Here is an 18,375-nt window from a genome sequence, read left to right on the forward strand (position 1 = left end):
TATGAAATTTCTTGGGTCAGAATTATTATTTTAATATTAGGGAAGAAAACACTAGGCACTGTTTATCCATTTTTAAAGCCTGAATTCATTGGAAGTGATTACAAAGAGTGTCTGGAGTCAAAGGGAGGAAGAAGAGAAACTTGGAGGTATTTCTCTGGGTGGGTTTCTCTGCTTGGACTCACCAAGGGGGGCTGATGGAAAGCACCAGGGTTCCAGGTTTGATCAGAGATTTCCTCCCTCCTCTGAGGGCACAGAAGCCCAGAGCAACTTGGACTTCAAGGGTCCTTTGTGACCTGGATAGCAGGGGATTAGAGACTTAACTCCCCACCCTCTGGGCATGACATGCCTCCTGTGTTCAGTATGACCTTGGGGAAGAGCTAAACAGTGAATGTGAGGAATCAATATGTCACTGAAAGAGAAGGGTTGATACTCAAAATGAAATAGAATTTGATTTTTTTAAAAAATGAAGAAATGAGTATTTAGAACAAAAATGCATATAATTGTGGCTGTTAATGTTTATTGAATGTTTACGATGTGCCAGGCATCTTCTTAATGCTTCATATCTCATTTTTCACTTATTTTCACCACAACCCTGGGCAGCAGGTGGCACTGTCCCCCCCACCCCCACACCTTTTTTTTTTTTAAAGCCAAGGAAGCTGAGACCTGGTTAGATTAAATTACTTGCCAAGGGCATAGCTAATTATTAGTAGCAGAGCCTAATTCAAGTTGATAGTCTTTCATTCTAAAGCCCATACGCTTAATTACTATACAGTCTTCCAGGATAAGGAGTTTAAATTTTATCACATCAGTGATAAAATTATATTCCACATGTCTATAATGGATTGCTTGATTTAAAGCATTATATGCAAAATAAATTATTATTCTTTATAATTTGGTGAGAAAATAGTCAGCTATTGAAGGATTGAAGCCATTGTGTGATATTGATGAAATGTTGTTGATAGAAAATAAATCTGACAGTGATGTGTAAAGGAAGGAGGGGCAGAGAAAGACCAGTTATTACTGTTGCATAACAGACTGAAGCAGGACCAATGCCAGGTGATCCAATTAAAGAAGCAAAGTATGTTGAGGGCAGACAGCCTTGTGATGAGTTCGCTAAGGGGAAAGATCAGATAACTGTGAGGTTAAGAAGAACCCTTACTTTAATCCTTCATTAGTAGAAATTTATTTATTTGGTAAGCCAAAGATTTCTGCTGTTATTCAATTGTTATAAGCTACCAGTACAGAAATAAACAATACCTGTCAATATTCTTGACATTACACTTGATATCAAGCTTATTTCTTAATGACAGAATAAAAAGTCTACTGTTCCCCAAATGCTGCCCAAAGATAATTATTATAACTGTATGCTCTGCTCCAGGTAGAGGGAATTGTTGAACAATTTTTTAAAACTTAGTTACAATTGACATTCAGTATTATTTTATATTACTTTCAAGTGTACAGCATAGTGGTTAGACGATTATATAATTTGCAAAGTGATCCCCCTCCCACCACACATAGTTAACGCAATATTATTGACTATATTCCCTATGCTGTAATTAACATACCCGTGACTATTATACTAGTATAGCTACCTATTTGTATTCCTTAATCCCATCCCCTTTCTCACCCAGCCCCTATCCCCTCTCTCATCTGCAGCCATCTGTTTGTTCCCTGTAGGACCATTTCAAGACTTATATTTGTTTTAGAGATAGCTTGCCTTATACCTATGGGACTGTCTCTGATACTCTGGTTATATTTAAAAACTAAAACCTCATAAAATCAATCCCTTTGCAACTAAGTAGATTTTTAAAAAATTGTTTTTTCAGTATGAAAACAATTTAAACTGTTTTTCTGGTTCTTTACAAGTGCAAAGAGTCATCCTTGTCTCCCTTCTTTCTCTCTCATCCTACGGCAAGTCTACCAGGAGCTCACACTGCTTCTGCTTCTAAAATATAACAAGGTTTACCTGCCTCTCAGCACCTCCATAGCATCCATCCTTTCTGAACCCACACCAGTGACCTTTGTGTAGGCTTCATCTGGTCTACCAGCTCTGCTCTTCCCCCTTGCAGTTTATTCTCCACAGTACTTACTGACAGAGGGATGTCTTTAATATATAAGTAAGGTCCCGTCACACTGGGCTCCACATTTCACTCAAATAAAAGGCAAGTTTTTCGAATGGCATTCCAGCCTCTTGGTGAGCTGACCGCTCTCCCTTACCTTTGAGGTTTACTATTCTTCCACTCTCCTCCAACTCACTGAAGTCCAGACACCCTGACCATGTTGCTGCTTTTGTAATCCACTCAACACTTGAAGTCCTTTGCCCTCCGCATTGTCTCTACCTGGATGCTTTGTCTTAGCTCTCCAGTTAACTGTCTCCCTCTCTTCTCTCAGATTTCTGGTCAAACCTCACATTATCAATGAGGACATTTAGTTTTTTTAAATATTTCAACCTACCCCTTCTCCCATTGTAATCCCTGTTACCCTGTTTGACTTTTTATAATGTAAAATTCTGTTGTCTTTACCTAACATATTATATGACATACATAAGTACATATGTACAATATACATTATTATATTTATTCTTATTTTTCTATTTATCTGATCAATAGGCAGGACTCCTTGCTTGTTGATGAATTCCAAACACCTACAAGAATTTATGGCACATAGTAGGCACTCAATAAGTTTTAATGAAAAAATAAGTAAGTTAAACCACAATATTTGTGTACAGTAATGAAATATTTCCTTTTGAATGGACCCATTAGGAGACATGTTATCTAGTCATAGCCATCATTGTGCATTTCATATTTTTTTGCTATTATAAAAATACATTTACAAAATAGAAAAATTTGAAAATATAAGAAAGTAGAGACAGGTGAAAAAAGGACTAATCCTCACTGCCCTTCACACAATCCCTGTTAATCTGACCATCTGCTGCCCCGCTTCTCTATTCATAATTGTAAGGGTCTTTAATGAAAAATATAAGCATTGTATGCATAATTTGTATTATCTTTTCCTTGTAATATTATCTTGGAAGCTTTTCATATTTTATATCATTTTCATCAATATATCACTTGTAACCCTGTATGTCAGTGATTCTCCAATTTATGTGGGTAAAGTCTATTGATATTGACTGTTTTAGGAGTTAAAAATGATAATATCCTAAATATTTATTAACTAATTCATTGAAAAATATCAAAAACAAACACATTGCATGTTAGTCTAAAGAGTCTACTTTTTATGATAATAGCCGTATGTTCCAAAAAAAGAAAAAAAAAACTTAGTGAAAAGAAAAGTTTTAGTTTACATTCTTACAAATCTGTCAGTATCTAGCTTGGTGGAAAGGGGAAGATTCTCATGTCTGATTCTGCAGCCTATCTTTTGAATTTCTATTGCTTTGGTTGAAGTCTACAAAAATAATCAGCCTCACAGAGATATGTAGTTGGAAATGGGAGGAGTATTCTAATGGCCTTTTCAGGTAACTGTGGACATTTGCCTTTGATACTCCCACAAAGCCCACAAATAGTAATTTATTAAAAGTTAGTTGCTATGGGGGATCAGAAACCATCTCAATGAACTTTTCATACTTCATTACATTGAAATCCATTGATCCATCTGGCACTTTGAGTAAGATCTTTCTCCATGCGTGATTTCAATACATCATGCATTGGGCATCTGGAAAGTACTGGTTCACTGAATTTCCAAAAAGCTCTCATTTGTTAATATCAATATATCACCAAATGATCTCATCCGACAGTTTTCAAGTATTGACAAGCTGTTAAGCCCACAGTACAGATACAATTTTTCAGAAGTTTTAATATTAATTTGAAAGTTCAAATGCTATTACTGGCAATAAATACTGTCTGTGGTTTTTCTTGAAGTGACAAGCTCACTTTTTTTAAAAAAAAAACAACAGTCTGCTGGATATTCAAGTCTGATTAAGCAAAGTTTGTTGGTTGTTGCCAAGTAAAAATGACATTAAATGACATTCCATGAGAAAAGTGTTAAGTCAGCTTGCAACTCCAACATAAGTCCTTTTCCTTGAGACAACCATCATACTTCAGTAGGCAGACAATGCACTTTATATGGACTTGCTATTTGTCCCATACTATTAAAAACATCCATACTCGAGGGTTGAAACAAGAAAATTAATAATTTTTCCTGCTTCATTCAAAGCACTTTCAATTAAAATTGTCACTTTATTTTACTGTGAGTATGTGGTGATGCAGGACAGGACAGTGAGTGCAGTTTGGTGTTACTGCCTTACTTTGTACTGAGGGGCCACCTTTGCTCTTGCATCATCGGTGTCAATGTCAATTGACTTGTTTCAGGATAAACTGTAAGATTTGAAAAGTTACTCTTTAGTGACTAGCTCACTACCACTTGTGTTTATTGCTAGAATTCCTATAAAATGACCTTCTTTGGTGATTAGTTGGTTCTGATACCAGGTGAAGACAAGTGAAACAGCAAGTCCAGCCACGAGTATAGATGAATTCATTTGTAAGTCCTAAGTATAATTCCACAGGCAAGATCTCAACTTGTCTTTGTGTTTGCAGCTTCATCTTAAATCCAGGAAGGTGTTATACCTTTGGCAAGAGGCAGTGCAGTGATTTTTTTTTCCACTGGCTTCACCCAACGGGCATTCGGTAGAGTCTGCTCTGCAAGGCTTTCGTGGTCTCTCAGCCATCCTGTGGGATTCTCGAGTCACTGAAGGGTGGAAGTTCACCCTGTAAAATGCTTCCCTTGTTCTTCCACTTCTGATTTGAAAAGCTCCATAAAAAATATGTTGGGTTTTAAAAACTCTATCATATCTATATTTAAAAACTCAATATTCTCTTCTTGAAACTTTGAATAATTAGGCTCAAGGTGATATTACAACCGGCATGATAATATTATTGTTTACATATTCTGTTGACAATACGGTAAATTATTGTCATCTATAATGCTGAGGGAATGATAGGTTTTGCCATATTTCTATCTCTTATCTCCAGTGTCTCCAATTCCTTTGGATTAGATTGTCCCCCCATGAGTCAGAAAACTCTCTGCTGTGTCCTTCTTATATTTTTCAGTGTCTTTAGACTTAGAAATTGGCAGCTCTGGCAGGAGCATAAGAATCTTGCAATTTTTTCCTTTCAAGTAAATTATCTACCCTTAAAAATAAGAAAAATATTAAAAAGCAAACTTTTAATTAAATTCTTAATATTGATAATTTTTACAAATTTCTAAATAATTTTATCTTAGATAAAATTTAAAAAGTTAAAAATGTTTTTTAAAATATATAAAACTATTACCGCAATGCAAGGTGTCCAAATATTTTTAATTATTGTTTTCCCTCTTAGGCAGAAGGAATACTTCAGAAGTTCAAAGGAATGATTTATTGAATGATAATAAGGTACAGAGATTATAGCAGGTATATGATAATTAATTCAGAGAAGCACAAAGTACTGAAATGGTACTGAGTTAATTTCTGTAAATAGCACACATACGGCCAACCTAATACTACCTTTAAAAATTCTACAAAGCACAAGAACATAGAAGTACACATGCGTTAGCCATTAGAGCAGTGACGTCATATAGTCTCTGGGGGATTCTGCTACACACGTGAGAAAGAAGAGTGAAAAAGGCAAATGCATGACTAGCTTAGACTACGTGCTTTGACTATGAGGACCCCCATGCATGGGTCTTGGGGAATCCTGGACTCCCAGAACACATCTGAGCACTGTTACTGAGGTAATGATATTCTATAAGAGGCCCCATTTTTTGTTGTTTGTTTATTTTGCAGCCACCTGGCTGTAATAACATTGCACTTGGATTTTCCCCCTCAGTTTTTATGTTCACACACTAGGTTACCAGAAACAAAATTACTAGGACAAATTCAGAATGTGGGGCATCCAAAAAGACAGCTGTCCCCCAAATCTTCAAAAAGTGAATGTAATAATGGTTGCGGGGGGGTGGGGGGGGGAGGGGTGGATGGTGTAGAATAAGAGACTAGAGAAACATAACAGCCAGAAGCAGTGTGTGGATTTTTATGGAACCTGGCTTGAAAAATAAATACATTTTTGAACAATAGGCAATTTTTGAATATGGGATTGGGTGGGCAATTAGATAGGCATGAGCAGAGCAAGGATGATAGACCAGGCATGGAAAATCACCCCGGGTGGAGAACAAAGACAATCGTAGAGTGGAACCTCACCCCCAGGGCAGCCTTTCCCAGAACTCAAGTATTGAGGTTGCTGAACTGAGGTCTTATCACCCCTTACATCCGGGTGCTAGTTCTCTGCTAACAGAACAGCTATTAGATGATATTTTGGAATTGTAGTTAATTTTTCTTACCTATGATGACGGTTCATAGTTACTTGTTTAGGAACATGTTATTTTTAGGAACATGTATGCTGAAGTATTAGGGGTGAAGTTTGATGATAATCTGCTATCAAAAAGTTCATTAAATGACTATAAAACCCATCTCGAAAAATAGAAGGGTTGCGGGTAGATAAAGCAAAGATGGCCCAATGTTAACAGCTGCAGTTTTAGGTGGTGGGGATACAGGTGATGCTTGAACTATCCTGCCTTTTAATTTAGTTGATGTTTTTTTTTCCTCAGTTTTTATTCTTTTAGGAAATGTTTTTATTTATTGAAAGTATTACAGACGTCTCCCTTCTTCCCCCCATTGACCCCTCAACCCTGCTTCCACACCCTTCAGGCCTTCACATACTGCTGTCGTTTTCATAGTAAAAAGTTGGTTAACAAGTGAAGTCACTAAATTATCTTATTAGTATTATTGATTCATTTCAAAATTATTACCTAAAAGAAGGTAGCACTGTTTTGAAAGTTACATGAGGCATTTCTAAATACTTTCACTGTAAAGTGCATAGCTCAGTAGGTGATTAGCTTCACAGTCATTCAGATGGAAATGCCCATCCTTTCTTCTGAGTGGTGTGACCTAGGACAAGTTTCCAAGATCCCCGTGATCTTAACTGTAAAATGGGTGACAAAAATAATGGTTATTTGATAAGGCTGTTGTAAGAATAAAATTTATATTATCTAAAAAACCCTCAGCCTAGTGCCTATATGATTCTAATCAAGCCACAACTACTCTGTAAGTCAAATATAATAATACAGATGTACATGCACTCATGTGGAGCCCCCCCCCCCCCTTATTTAAGCATTGAGGTAGGATTAAATGAGAATTTAGTTCCACATCCCAGTTAGATTTTCCAGTGGAGTTTTAAGAATGATATATTGAAGAGTATTTTTTTAAGTCATTACTATTTCTCATATAAAAGAAGTTTTGTTGGTTCGTCTATTCAACATCATACAATATTTTTATTTATTGGTCAAAAAGGGAAAAATAAGAGAAGAGGGTGAGAAGAGAATTAACACTTTTCAGTGTCTACTCTGAGTCTGGCTCTTCTCCATTCTGCCTGATCTGATCCTCTCAACTGTGCTAGGAAGCATTCCCACATCCATGCTTTCATCACTGTATTCAACACATGCTCCCAAGTTGTTATTCGTGAATCACTAAAAATACAGGGGTTGAACAAGACAGAGTGCTCCTATTTTTGTGGCATCTTAATTTGATCAGGGAAAAAAGCCAGTAACAAATATCCCATTATCTAATACGGTTATAGGAGGGGATAAAAGACATTATAATAGGAGGACCTAATCTAGTGTTGGAAGACTGGAAGCTTCCAACATTGTTGATGAGTGCTCGCTGGTCTGCATATATCATCAAGAGAGTGTGTGTGTGTGTGTGTGTGTGTGTGTGTGTGTGTATGTATGTATGTAAGGGGGGCGTGTGGAGCAGTGGGGACAGAGGACCTAAAGAGGGAGATGGAACTGAAAGGAATGTGGTGACAGCAGGCTGCTAAGGGAAAAAGTGTGTTTTCCCTATTATAGCTGGGACACTTAAGGTCACCCAGATAAATACAAGTGGGATTTGAACTAGGTTCTGTCTAAACCCCAAGCTCTTTCACAGAAAATATACCTTTTCTTGTTAGTCATCAATCCATGCTTAAGTTACTGCTTTGGCCTACATCTGCAGACTCTTTGTCATGAAGGCTTTTGCATTTTCATTCAGATACACTGCTGTATGTGTTGTTGTTGTTGTTGTTTTTGTGTGTGTGTGTTTTAAATAAAAGTAAGTCACTGCTCATGCCTTCAGATTCATCTGTTTTGTTTTTCAGTGTTCCCACATTCCAGAGCCTTCCTGAAGAGATCCTCAGTAAACTTGCTGACGTCCTTGAAGAGGTAATTGTTTTTAACACTTGAACTTTCCCGACGGGACCTAGCCCATTAGAGCTTTGCAATGATGAGTTACAAACCGCAGGGAGACCTTTTAAATATTTTATAGCTCTATATTCAGCTTCAATAAAAAGCAGCTTAGCACATCTGACATTTACTCATAGTCAGAAATGTGCATATCAACTACAGAGGGAGAAAAACTTGATTGTAGCAAATGTAAGGTCACGTTGACTTCCAAGAATGGGAGCTGGCATATTTCTATCTCATTTCCGTCCACATGAAGCAAGAATGTAGTTAATCACCCCTCTGAAGGTTCGGATGAGCAGATTTACAAGGGGAATTAACAGTTGAGTATATATTTTATTAGCACATGAGTATATTTTCACATATCGTTATGTGCCTGAAAGTGAAAGTGTCACTTTTGCTTATTCTCTGGACCTTTGAAACTCAAAAAAAATGTTGAAACAGGAGACAGAGGGGGTATGACACAGGCAGCATCCTGAGGATAGAGTCTCTGGTGCCCAGAGACACAGGGGAGGCAGAGTGTCTCACATGTGCAGCTGGGTGCTTGGAGAAAACCTGTTCTGGTATCTTCTGTTTCCTTGGTGATCTAGAAAGCAAGGTCGTCCTAACTGAGAATGAGGACTGAGTAGAGGTATGAGAGGTTTGAGGACAGAGGAGGTAATGTGAGAAAAATGAAAGGGGATGGACTAGCAAAGCACAGTATGATTGCAGGACATCATTCAGGCTCCACTTGATGTGTGCAATCCCAAATCTAAGCTGAACAGGCCAGGGAGAGCCTACTTAACGCTTGCAGTAGGGGAGAGAGAGAAAACTCAACTGTGCTGGAATGAAAGGTGGAGGACTCTTAAGGGCTGAGGTGAGCTGGTGGAAAAGTACTGCGGTGGGGAGGCAGTTGGACAATGTGACTAGGTCATCACTGTTTGCTCATTATCCCTGTGGAAGCTAGGCTCCCACCCTCCCCCAGAGACTGGGGGATAGGGCCCTGTCTCCTTCTATGATGACATTTGTAAGGCAGAGCTGCTAGGTCCTTGAGAAAGACCTTTCTGGGCTATAAAACTGGCAAAGGCTGGGAGAAGCTTTACATCTCAAAGAGGCAGGTTAAATGTTTACAGTTGCAAACTTCCTCAAGTAAATGCTCTAAGAAAAGAAAGACCTGAAACCTAGAGTCTGGAAGGTGTCTCAAGTTTATTCAGGGTGTGCGTGTGCGTGTGCGTGCGTGTGTGTGTGTGTGTGTTGTGTGTGTGTGTGTGTGTTCAGCCCCATTTGTTTGCCTGAAGACAGGTTCCAAGCAGGCAGAGAATTGGATGTAAACAGGATTGGGGCTTTTTGCCAATAAAAGATGAGTGGTTGAGGGAGTTGTGGTCAAGGGGTTGAGGGTGCATGTGAAGAAAGGATTATGATTGGCCTTGGAATTTAAACTGTGCAAGGAGAAGAGGAGCCTTAGAAGGAGCAAGGGCCTGTAAGAGATTGTAGAATCTTTGGATTTGGCCTCATGAGATTGTAGTTTTGGAGTTGTGCTATAACCGAGGTGAACTGAACTGGAAAGATACTGCCAGTGTTTTTGTCTCCAGGTATTAATTATAGCAGTAAATCTATAATCTGTAGAACTTCAAAGGTTCATACATACAAAGTCTCAGTTTGAGTCTTGCCAGGGTGAGCTTCCCTATGATGTATTGGCCTCCCTCATATCGGAACACAAAGTAAGGCAGAATTCACATTTGATTCCTACATTCAAGTATAAAAAATTCATGAAAAGAAATACTGGCCGTATTTCTCTCGGAATGCGCCGACCATTGTACCTGAAACCACTGTAAGTGGAAAACTGCTTTTCCTAGTGCTTTGCTTTTTGCTTTTCATGTTGAATACACTGAAAAATTCTCCAATTACCTTCTTATTTTTTTACAAACAAAACAAACTACAAATTTATTAGTCCGAATCAAGGTCATAAAAAAAAGCCATGCAATCCTTAATCATTTTCTTTCTTTTCCACAACTGTGAGAGCATTGTCTATGTTTTGCAAAAACAATAACCATAGCTCCATAAATAATTCTGAGCAAAGAAATATTTTAGTGTTTTATGTCAGATTTCCTAATCAGAAGATGCCTTTAATTGATGTTTGGATTCTGCAAGCCACAGCACAGTCTATACCAACACCACACGGAAATAGAAACAGATGATTAAGTGGCCACACATTTGTTTTGAGGACATGAAAATGAACTAAATAGACAAAATATGAAGTACACAGATAAGCATACTACCCAATGCATGAAAGTATTCAACTCAAGTCGAATAAACAAGCACAGTGGGAAATTAGATTAAATTATGTATCAGATAGCATGAAGCAAATTTGGAAGAGCAAAAGCAATACCAGTGTCACAAAACATTAAAGGGAATGGCTTTGCATGATAATTGGGCTGTCTTTCTTTCTACCACTATCCACAAGAAGATGAAAGAAACCCAGATTATTGTGAAAGGCAAGCAGAATTCTTCTAGCGTTCAACAAAGAAGTTTGCAGCCTTGTTTGCTCCACAAATATTTCTGGAGCACCTGCCATGTGCCAGCAATTGCTCCAAGCTCTGGGGATCCAGGGTCCTGCTGTCCCATAGCATATGCTTCTTGGAGGACACAGAGGAGAAGTTTGTAAGGAAAACACCATCCAGCGATGAGGCCACTCTGTATTGTGTTACTAATGGAGACCTGTCTGCTGAGGTGATGTTTAAGCTGAGATCTAAATGCAGATATAAAATCCCATGTGTACCATGCAGAGGGAAGAGCAGGCATAAGGTCCTGAACTAGGAATGAGGTTGCTGTCCTTAGGGAACAGAAAGAAGGTTTATAGTGGGATAGGATGAGACTGTCAGAGGAAAATAGACAAGGCCAGAGGGTGGCGGGCTTTGCCGGTCATGGTAAGAAGTTTGGTTTTTATTGTAATCACAGTGGGAAGGTTTGGAGGGGCGTAACTGGTAACGTTGACATGATCAAAGCTATGTTTTAATGGTGTCTCTGGCTAGTGTGAGAAGAATAGATTATAGAGGGACAGACCAATTGGAAGACCACAGTGAAGTGACCCAGGTGAGGATGGATGGTTTATATGTAGATCTGCTTTCTTATTGACTATTTCATTCCTTTTACTCATTATAAATACTTCTAACAGAGAAAAAAATAAAAGGGACAGGGGAGGCAGGGACTGAGAGAAATAAAGTATAACCAGGTAGAAAGAGGAATGAACATAATGTTGCTGATATGATAAATGGATGTTGGAGGGGGCATGTGGCTAGAGGGAAAATGGATGATACTTGGGCATCTATTCCGGAGCTGAAAAAGAAGCTTGTCAGTGAGTCATTGCTGGCAGTGCTCCCCCCAGCCCCTACTTGTGCCCCTCTGTAATTTCTAGCATGGATGTATTCATTTGTGTGTAACTCCCTATCTATAATAATAAAAGCATAATAGACTGGACGTCCATCCAGACAAAGCCGGGGCTTCGAGGGAAGCCCTGGTCCTGGGTGCCTGCAGAAAGCCGGCTGCGGGGAGGGGTGTAAGCCGGGTCCCAGGTGCCAGAGGGAAACCAGTGCCATCAGCCAGGGGAAGGAAGGCCTACTCTTGCACAAATTTCGTGCATTGGGCCTCTAGTAAAGTTTTAAAACAGGAAATAATATCTTTATTAAAAGTGTAGCAATTTAGTGCCATTTTCTCCCTTTTCTTTATATCACAAAGTAGATACTATATTCCTTTGTATATTGACTCTCTCATGCCCTTTTCAGGAACATATAAAAAGTTTTCCCTAGTCCCTTTGAGAAGTGTGTGTACATCCTCCTATATAATAAAAGAGAAACATGCAAATTAACCGTCCCTCTGCTATGCTCAAGCTACGCCCACATGCCATGCTCACAAGCCACTCCCACCAGCCAATCAGGAACAAGTATGCAAATTAACCCAAGTAAGATGGCAGTGGCCACGGAGCTGGAGCAAACAGGAGGCTTGGGTTGCCCCTGGTGATGGAGGAAGCGAAGCTTCCTGCCTGCCCTGGCCGGACCTGGGCTCCGCTCAAGGCTACAAAGTTTCAATTATAGAAGATAAACAAATTCCAGGAAAAAAAAAAAGAGAGACTGGGAGCTTGGGTTGCTGGGGGGCGTGGCCAGCCTGAAAACAGCCCTCAGCCCCTCACCCAGGCTGGCCAGGCACCCCAGCGGGACCCCCACCCTGATCCGGGACATCCTTCAGGGCAAACCAGCTGGTCCCCACCCATGCACCAGGCCTCTATCCTATATAATAAAAGGGTAATATGCAAATTGACCCTAACAGCAGAATGACTGGGAATGACTGGTCACTATGACACACACTGACCACCAGGGGGAAGACACTCAATGCAGGAGTTGCCGTTTGGTGGTCAGTGTGCTCCCACAGGGGGAGCTCTGCTCAGCCACAAGCCAGGCTGACAGCTGACAACACAGTGGTGGTTGTGGGAGCCTCTCCTACCTCCTCAGCAGCGCCAAGGATGTCCGACTGTAGCTTAGGCCTGTTTCCCACTGGCAAGTGGACATCCCCTGAGGGCTTCTGGGCTGCCAGAGGGATGTCTAAGCCATCAGGGGACATCCCCAAGGGGTCCCAGACTGCAAGAGAGCATAGGCCGGGCTGAGGGACCCCCCAGTGCACAAATTTTTGTGCACTGGGCTTCTAGTGTAGATAAAAAGAGGTTCTTGGTGAAAGGCTTATCTAGGTCAAGCATAGTGTCCAAACATTTTTCTAGGTTGTGTTTTGCAAGACACATTGAAATAATTACTTGATTCTCTAAATATTTACCTTTATTGCCACTTTAGTATGTTCTTCTTATCTCATATCTGCTCAAGTCTGAATACATACTAGAAACATGTTAGAGCTACTGTATTTAGTTTGCTAGAGAATCCATTTTGCAGTTTGTAAAACATTATAGAAGACTTTTTAGGTACATATAGGGAAAAGAAAGTTTTGACTTGATAAACTGACTTCATTAACCTCTAGACTATCCTTTGTATTATAGCAAAACATGTATAGAAATTAATCAAGTATTGGGTCTATTTTTAGGGTCTACAATGTACCTGGGGTCAATGAAAAAAACAACAACAACAAAACAAAACTGTGAGATTATAAGATAAGATCTAATCTCTTCTTTCTCACCAAACAACCGAACACACCTTCCTTCTTCCTTTATGTACACAGGATTAGTCACTATTGTTGAATTACATTTTTCAAATGGATGGAATAACCCCTCACTAATCTCCATCTGAGAAATAGCTCCCTTTAATGATTAGCTACCCAAGCACAATGGGAAAAAGTCACTGTGAATAACCTCTGTCTAATATGTCTCCAAATATTGGGACTGTGTTAACATCTTTAAAGAAACTGACAAATAGAAACATTTTCTTATAGAGAAGAGGAGCAGAAATTAATCTGGTGTCATGTCACGAAGAGTGCTTGAACATTAATTTGGGTAAGGGTTATGCTTCACCAACAAGGGTGAAAAGGTTTAGGTAACTCAAGGAAAACTATTTCATTGAAAATGCAAGATTGAAGAATAAATAAAGTCAACAGATTCTCTTTTCACCACGTGGTATAGCCTATTTTTCCTTTATGTGAATAGAAGTGGGATATGGGTCTAGATTTAAATCTTCTGATATTTAAGTGGAAAATAAGCCATATATAAACACTTCTTTTCTTATATTGAAATATATTTCATGTCCAGTTTTCTCGTTAAAACATGGGATTTGATGGTTTTAGAGTTAAAAAACAAACCCTCTGGATTTCACCAGCTTTTAAAGAGCTCTCTACCTATGGGTCTGCAACTTTGTGTGATTGGATCTTTGACACATTTCAGCCTAAATAATGTTCTGGTTTGTGTTCCTCGAGTGGTGCATTTAATTATGTTATTGTTTACTGGATATTTAAACCATTATGGCCCTGACAGGTCTTAGACAGATAACATTGCTCAGACTTCTTGAATTCTTGAGAAGGACATGATGAGAAAGTAAAAATAGAGAAAAGACAAAGGTAGAAAACATTTTTCAACTCACCATTTCTGGCTAATATGGTAGGAAGCAAGTATCACATGATATAGTCCAGAGGCCGTCATTGGAGAAGGAGGGTAATGTAACAGGCACGCCTCCTTGCTGCAGGGTCCAGCAGGGCTGATGAAATATTCCATTGGTTTGGCGGTGCAGCTGTTCTTTGGGGGTTCCATGTTCATGGTTACCCTTCCCAGATCCCTTTGCATCCTCTCTAGCTGTAAACCAGGGGAAACGCCCTGCATTTGATTGAGTTATTGGAGTTATTTTTGCCACTCTAAACAGGCCTGGAGTCTTCAGGAAAGAAACTGATGGAGTAGACAAGAACATTATTAGTTTTCTGTGAAATCTGTTATTATTAAACTTTTTCTTCCCTTCCTTTAGATTTGGTTCTTGCCAGTCAAAGCCACACTGGAGGGAATCCAGAGAATCTGTTCTTTCTGAATTGCTTTACTCTGAATTTGAAGTTTAACTGTCTGTTTAGATTTCCCTGATTTGTTTAGGGTCTTCCCTTCTATGGGACCAATGTCTACTTTTGAGAGGGTAAGAACAGGAGGTGTGCATGTGAGCCCATGTGTGTGTACGTTGTGGCACTGTGGAGAGATTAAAAAATAAAGACAAAAATTCTCAATTTCATATTAGTAGTTTTATATCTTATTCTATTATAGAAGTAAATATGAAATGGGAGAACATATTTGCAAATCATGTAAGCAATAAGGGCTTGTATTAGGGTTCTCCAGAAAAACAAGCAGTAGGGTGTACATGTGTGCGTGTGCGTGTGTGTGTGTGGAGAGAGTGGAGAGAGAGCGAGAGAGAGAGAGAGAAAGAAAGAGAGAGAGAGAGATTGACTGAATGATTGATTTTAAGGAATTTGGTCCATGTAACGATGACAACTGGCAACTTAAACATCTACAGAATGGTCTAGTAGGCTGGAGACCACAGTAGAGCTGATTTTGTAGTAGTTCAAGTCCAGTGGTCGTCTTCTTGCTCAAGAGAAGTCTGTCTTTGTTTTATTTTATTTTATACTATGTTATTTTTATTTCTTTTTAAATTACAATTGATGTACAATATTCTATTAGTTTCAGGTATATAACCCCATGTGTAGACATTTATATAACTTACAGAATGATCACCCTGATAAATCCAGTACCCATCTGGCACCATCAGTAGATAAATGGATAAAGAACTGGTGCTTATACAATGGAATATGACTCAGCCATAAGAAATAATGAAATCTTGCCACATGCAACCATATGGATAGACCCAAAGGGTATTACACTAAATGAAATATGTCAGAGAGAGAAAGACAAATGCCAGATGATTCCCCTTATATATGGAACCTAAAAAACAAAATAAACAAACAAACAGAACAGAAACAGACTCAGATACAGAGAACATTTTAACATTTGCCAGATGGGAGAGAGGTTGGGTGAAAATGGCAAAGGGATTTAGAAGTACAAATCAGCAGTTACAGAATACTCACAGGAAGGTAAAATACATCATAGGGAATATAGTTAATAATAATTTTCTTTGTTTTATTAGTACCTTTAATAGATTGGAAGAATTCTACCCATTTTATGGAGGGTAATCAGCTTTACTCAAAGTCCACCAATTTAAACATTAATCTCAACAATACCTTCACAGAAAAATCTAGAATAAAGTTTAACTGAATATCTAGACACCATGGCCAACTAAATTGACACACAAAATTAACCATCAGAGGATATAGAATATATAAAAAATACTTACAACTCAACAATGAAAATGTAAGTAGTTTAGTTTTAAAATAAATGACTTGAATAGATATTTTTCCAAAAGAGAAATGCAAAAGGCCAATAAATAATGCAAAGATGCTTAACATTAATAGTTATTAGGAAAATAAAAATTCAAACCCTGGTGACATACCACTTCATACCCACTAGGATGGCTAGAATAAGAAAAGATAGGTAATAGCAAATGTAGGCAAATGTAGGCAACTCTTGAATATTGCTGGTGGGGTTGTAAAATGGTTCAGATTCTTTTAAAAACTGTTTGGCAAAGCCTCAAAATGTGAAATACTAGTATAGGGCTACCATGTGACCCAGAAACTCTACTCCTAGGTGTTTGCCCAAGAGAACTGAAAACACGTGCCTGCACAAAAACTTGTTCAAAAATGTGCCTTGCTGTGTTACTCATAATAGCCAAAAATTAGAAACAAATCAAATATCCATCAGCTGGTGAATGGATAAACAGAGTGTGGTACACTCACACAGTGGAGTACTACTTGACAATCATCCAGTCCTGTCAGTAGTGTAGAGACTGAGAAATGGCTGTAATTCATAGATGTGATACCACTAGGAAACTCTGCTGAAAGTGTGAAGAAAATAAAATAGGCCCTAACCAGTTTGGCTCAGTGGATAGAGCATCGGCCTGCGGACTCAAGGGTCCCAGGTTCGATTCCGGTCAAGGGCATGTACCTTGGTTGCGGGCATATCCACAGTAGGGGGTGAGGCAGCTGATTGATGTTTCTCTCTCATCAATGTTTCTAACTCTCTATCCCTCTCCCTTCCTCTCTGTAAAAAATCAATAAAATATATTTAAAAAAATAAAATAAAATAGGATAATATGGTAGAGAGTGCCAGGAACTGGTGGACTACTTTTTAGCGTGGGTGGTTAGGAAAATTATCTCTGAAGGGGTGACTTTAAGTTAACGTAGGATATTATGGATACTTAACTGCATTGATTTGATGTTTAAATAATATTGACTTTTTGACTTCTGCCTAACTGATATTCTGTGTAATTATATTGTCAACTGGAACCATCGTAGTTCTGAGCCTCAATCATGTTCACTTCTTTCTCTCTAGGGAATTTCTTCTCCTCTATCTCCTAGATTAATTTAGTTATCATTATGTGGAAGAAATAAGTGCTTGTTCAATTGCTTTAGTGAAGATTTGCCTCTTTAAATCATAAGTTTCTTTAAAAGCAATAACTATATGCTAATTTTTTTCCCACTGGGTACCTATAAGCAGCAGAGAAAAACAATGCTAATACCTTCTAGTTGTTCAGGTTAATTCTGTGCCAGGCTAAAGGTTTCTGTTTAGTACCATCCAGGGTAAATACTTTCACTCTTCCCAATTTACAGCTGGGGGAACTGAGGCACAGGTAATACAGCTAAATAAACGGGGAAGTATTTTACCCCACCCATTCTGACACTGGAACCAGCCCCTGTCATTAATAGGCTGCACTGCATCTTGAAAATTTGTGGGATAAATTTAAAAACAAACAAAAACAAAAAATATATTCTTTTCCCCACCTCCACTCTTTCTTACAAATAGGTACTTCCTTCTGAAATGTTTACTTCTCTGCCCCCACCCCCTGGGAGTGTTTTTAATTTATGACAGGAATCCATTTTATGCTATCTGCAAGCTCCAACACAAGACATTTCTAGTCCTTTTAGCACCAGAATATGTATGCTTTGCTCCGTGCTGCCTGCAATTCATTAAAATGTATGCACTCTGCAAATAGGAAGCCAATCTGTAATAAATCAGCTTTCTAGAAAGCCTTCATAGAAATTGCTTGAAATGCTTGCTACATAAGAATTTATAAACCTGCTCGGTACTTGCAATTTGCTGTCGTTTATGGGGTTTGGAAACAAACAGTGAATTTGCGCGGAACTATGAGTTAGTGGCCTGCCTTCAGCATATGTGTGAGATCCCATTTGCCAAATGGCATTTGATGGTAGTGGAGCCGATCATGATGAGCCCTGACTTCCTTTAACAGAGCACAGTGATAAACACCTGGTCTGAACGAGACAAAGTCCTCTGGTTAAACGAATGCATGACTGAAGATTTGCAAAACTCTTTTTTCTTTATTTTTTCATCTGAGGCATGGCTGCCAAAATACCTAGTTCAGGGGCTTGTATAGAGTAGGCATCTAAGTCAGTGAAGAATAGAGGCCCACTTGTGCTTACAGCACACAAGTAAGAAGCTAACCAGTTTCAGTCACAAAATGCAAAACCTATCTGTGATGGAGAGTCAGCAAACAGCTCGGAGCAAGGGGTGGTGCAGGCATTCCGTTCCCTGTCTCCCCAGAGTGG

General features: G+C 38.9%; 1 protein-coding gene and 1 long non-coding RNA gene across 6 annotated transcripts in view; one reads left to right on the top strand and one right to left on the bottom strand.

Moving 5' to 3' along the window:
* PRKG1 (protein kinase cGMP-dependent 1) overlaps positions 1-18,375 on the top strand; it is a 1,083,951-nt gene that overhangs the window by 781,212 nt on the left and 284,364 nt on the right. For both annotated transcript variants that reach the window (XM_070432782.1, XM_070432781.1), the window contains exon 5: positions 8,181-8,244. In XM_070432782.1, coding sequence (XP_070288883.1) covers positions 8,181-8,244 — 64 coding nt within the window. The remainder of the gene's footprint in view (positions 1-8,180; positions 8,245-18,375) is intronic.
* Positions 1,125-18,375, bottom strand: part of LOC139021925 (uncharacterized) — a 38,333-nt gene continuing 21,082 nt past the window's right edge. For 3 of the 4 annotated variants that reach the window (XR_011473570.1, XR_011473571.1, XR_011473568.1), the window contains 3 exons: positions 14,310-14,608; positions 6,799-6,971; positions 1,125-5,147 (listed from right to left, as the gene is read on the bottom strand). This is a non-coding gene — a long non-coding RNA (uncharacterized lncRNA). Of the gene's footprint in view, positions 5,148-6,509; positions 6,972-14,309; positions 14,609-18,375 lie in introns of those variants that run through there. The other variant, XR_011473569.1, reaches the window with a different exon arrangement.

Source organism: Myotis yumanensis, unplaced genomic scaffold (genome assembly GCF_028538775.1).
Source record: "Myotis yumanensis isolate MYYU_CA2020_CCGP unplaced genomic scaffold, mMyoYum1.0.hap1 SCAF_13, whole genome shotgun sequence".
Lineage (NCBI taxonomy): Eukaryota > Metazoa > Chordata > Mammalia > Chiroptera > Vespertilionidae > Myotis > Myotis yumanensis.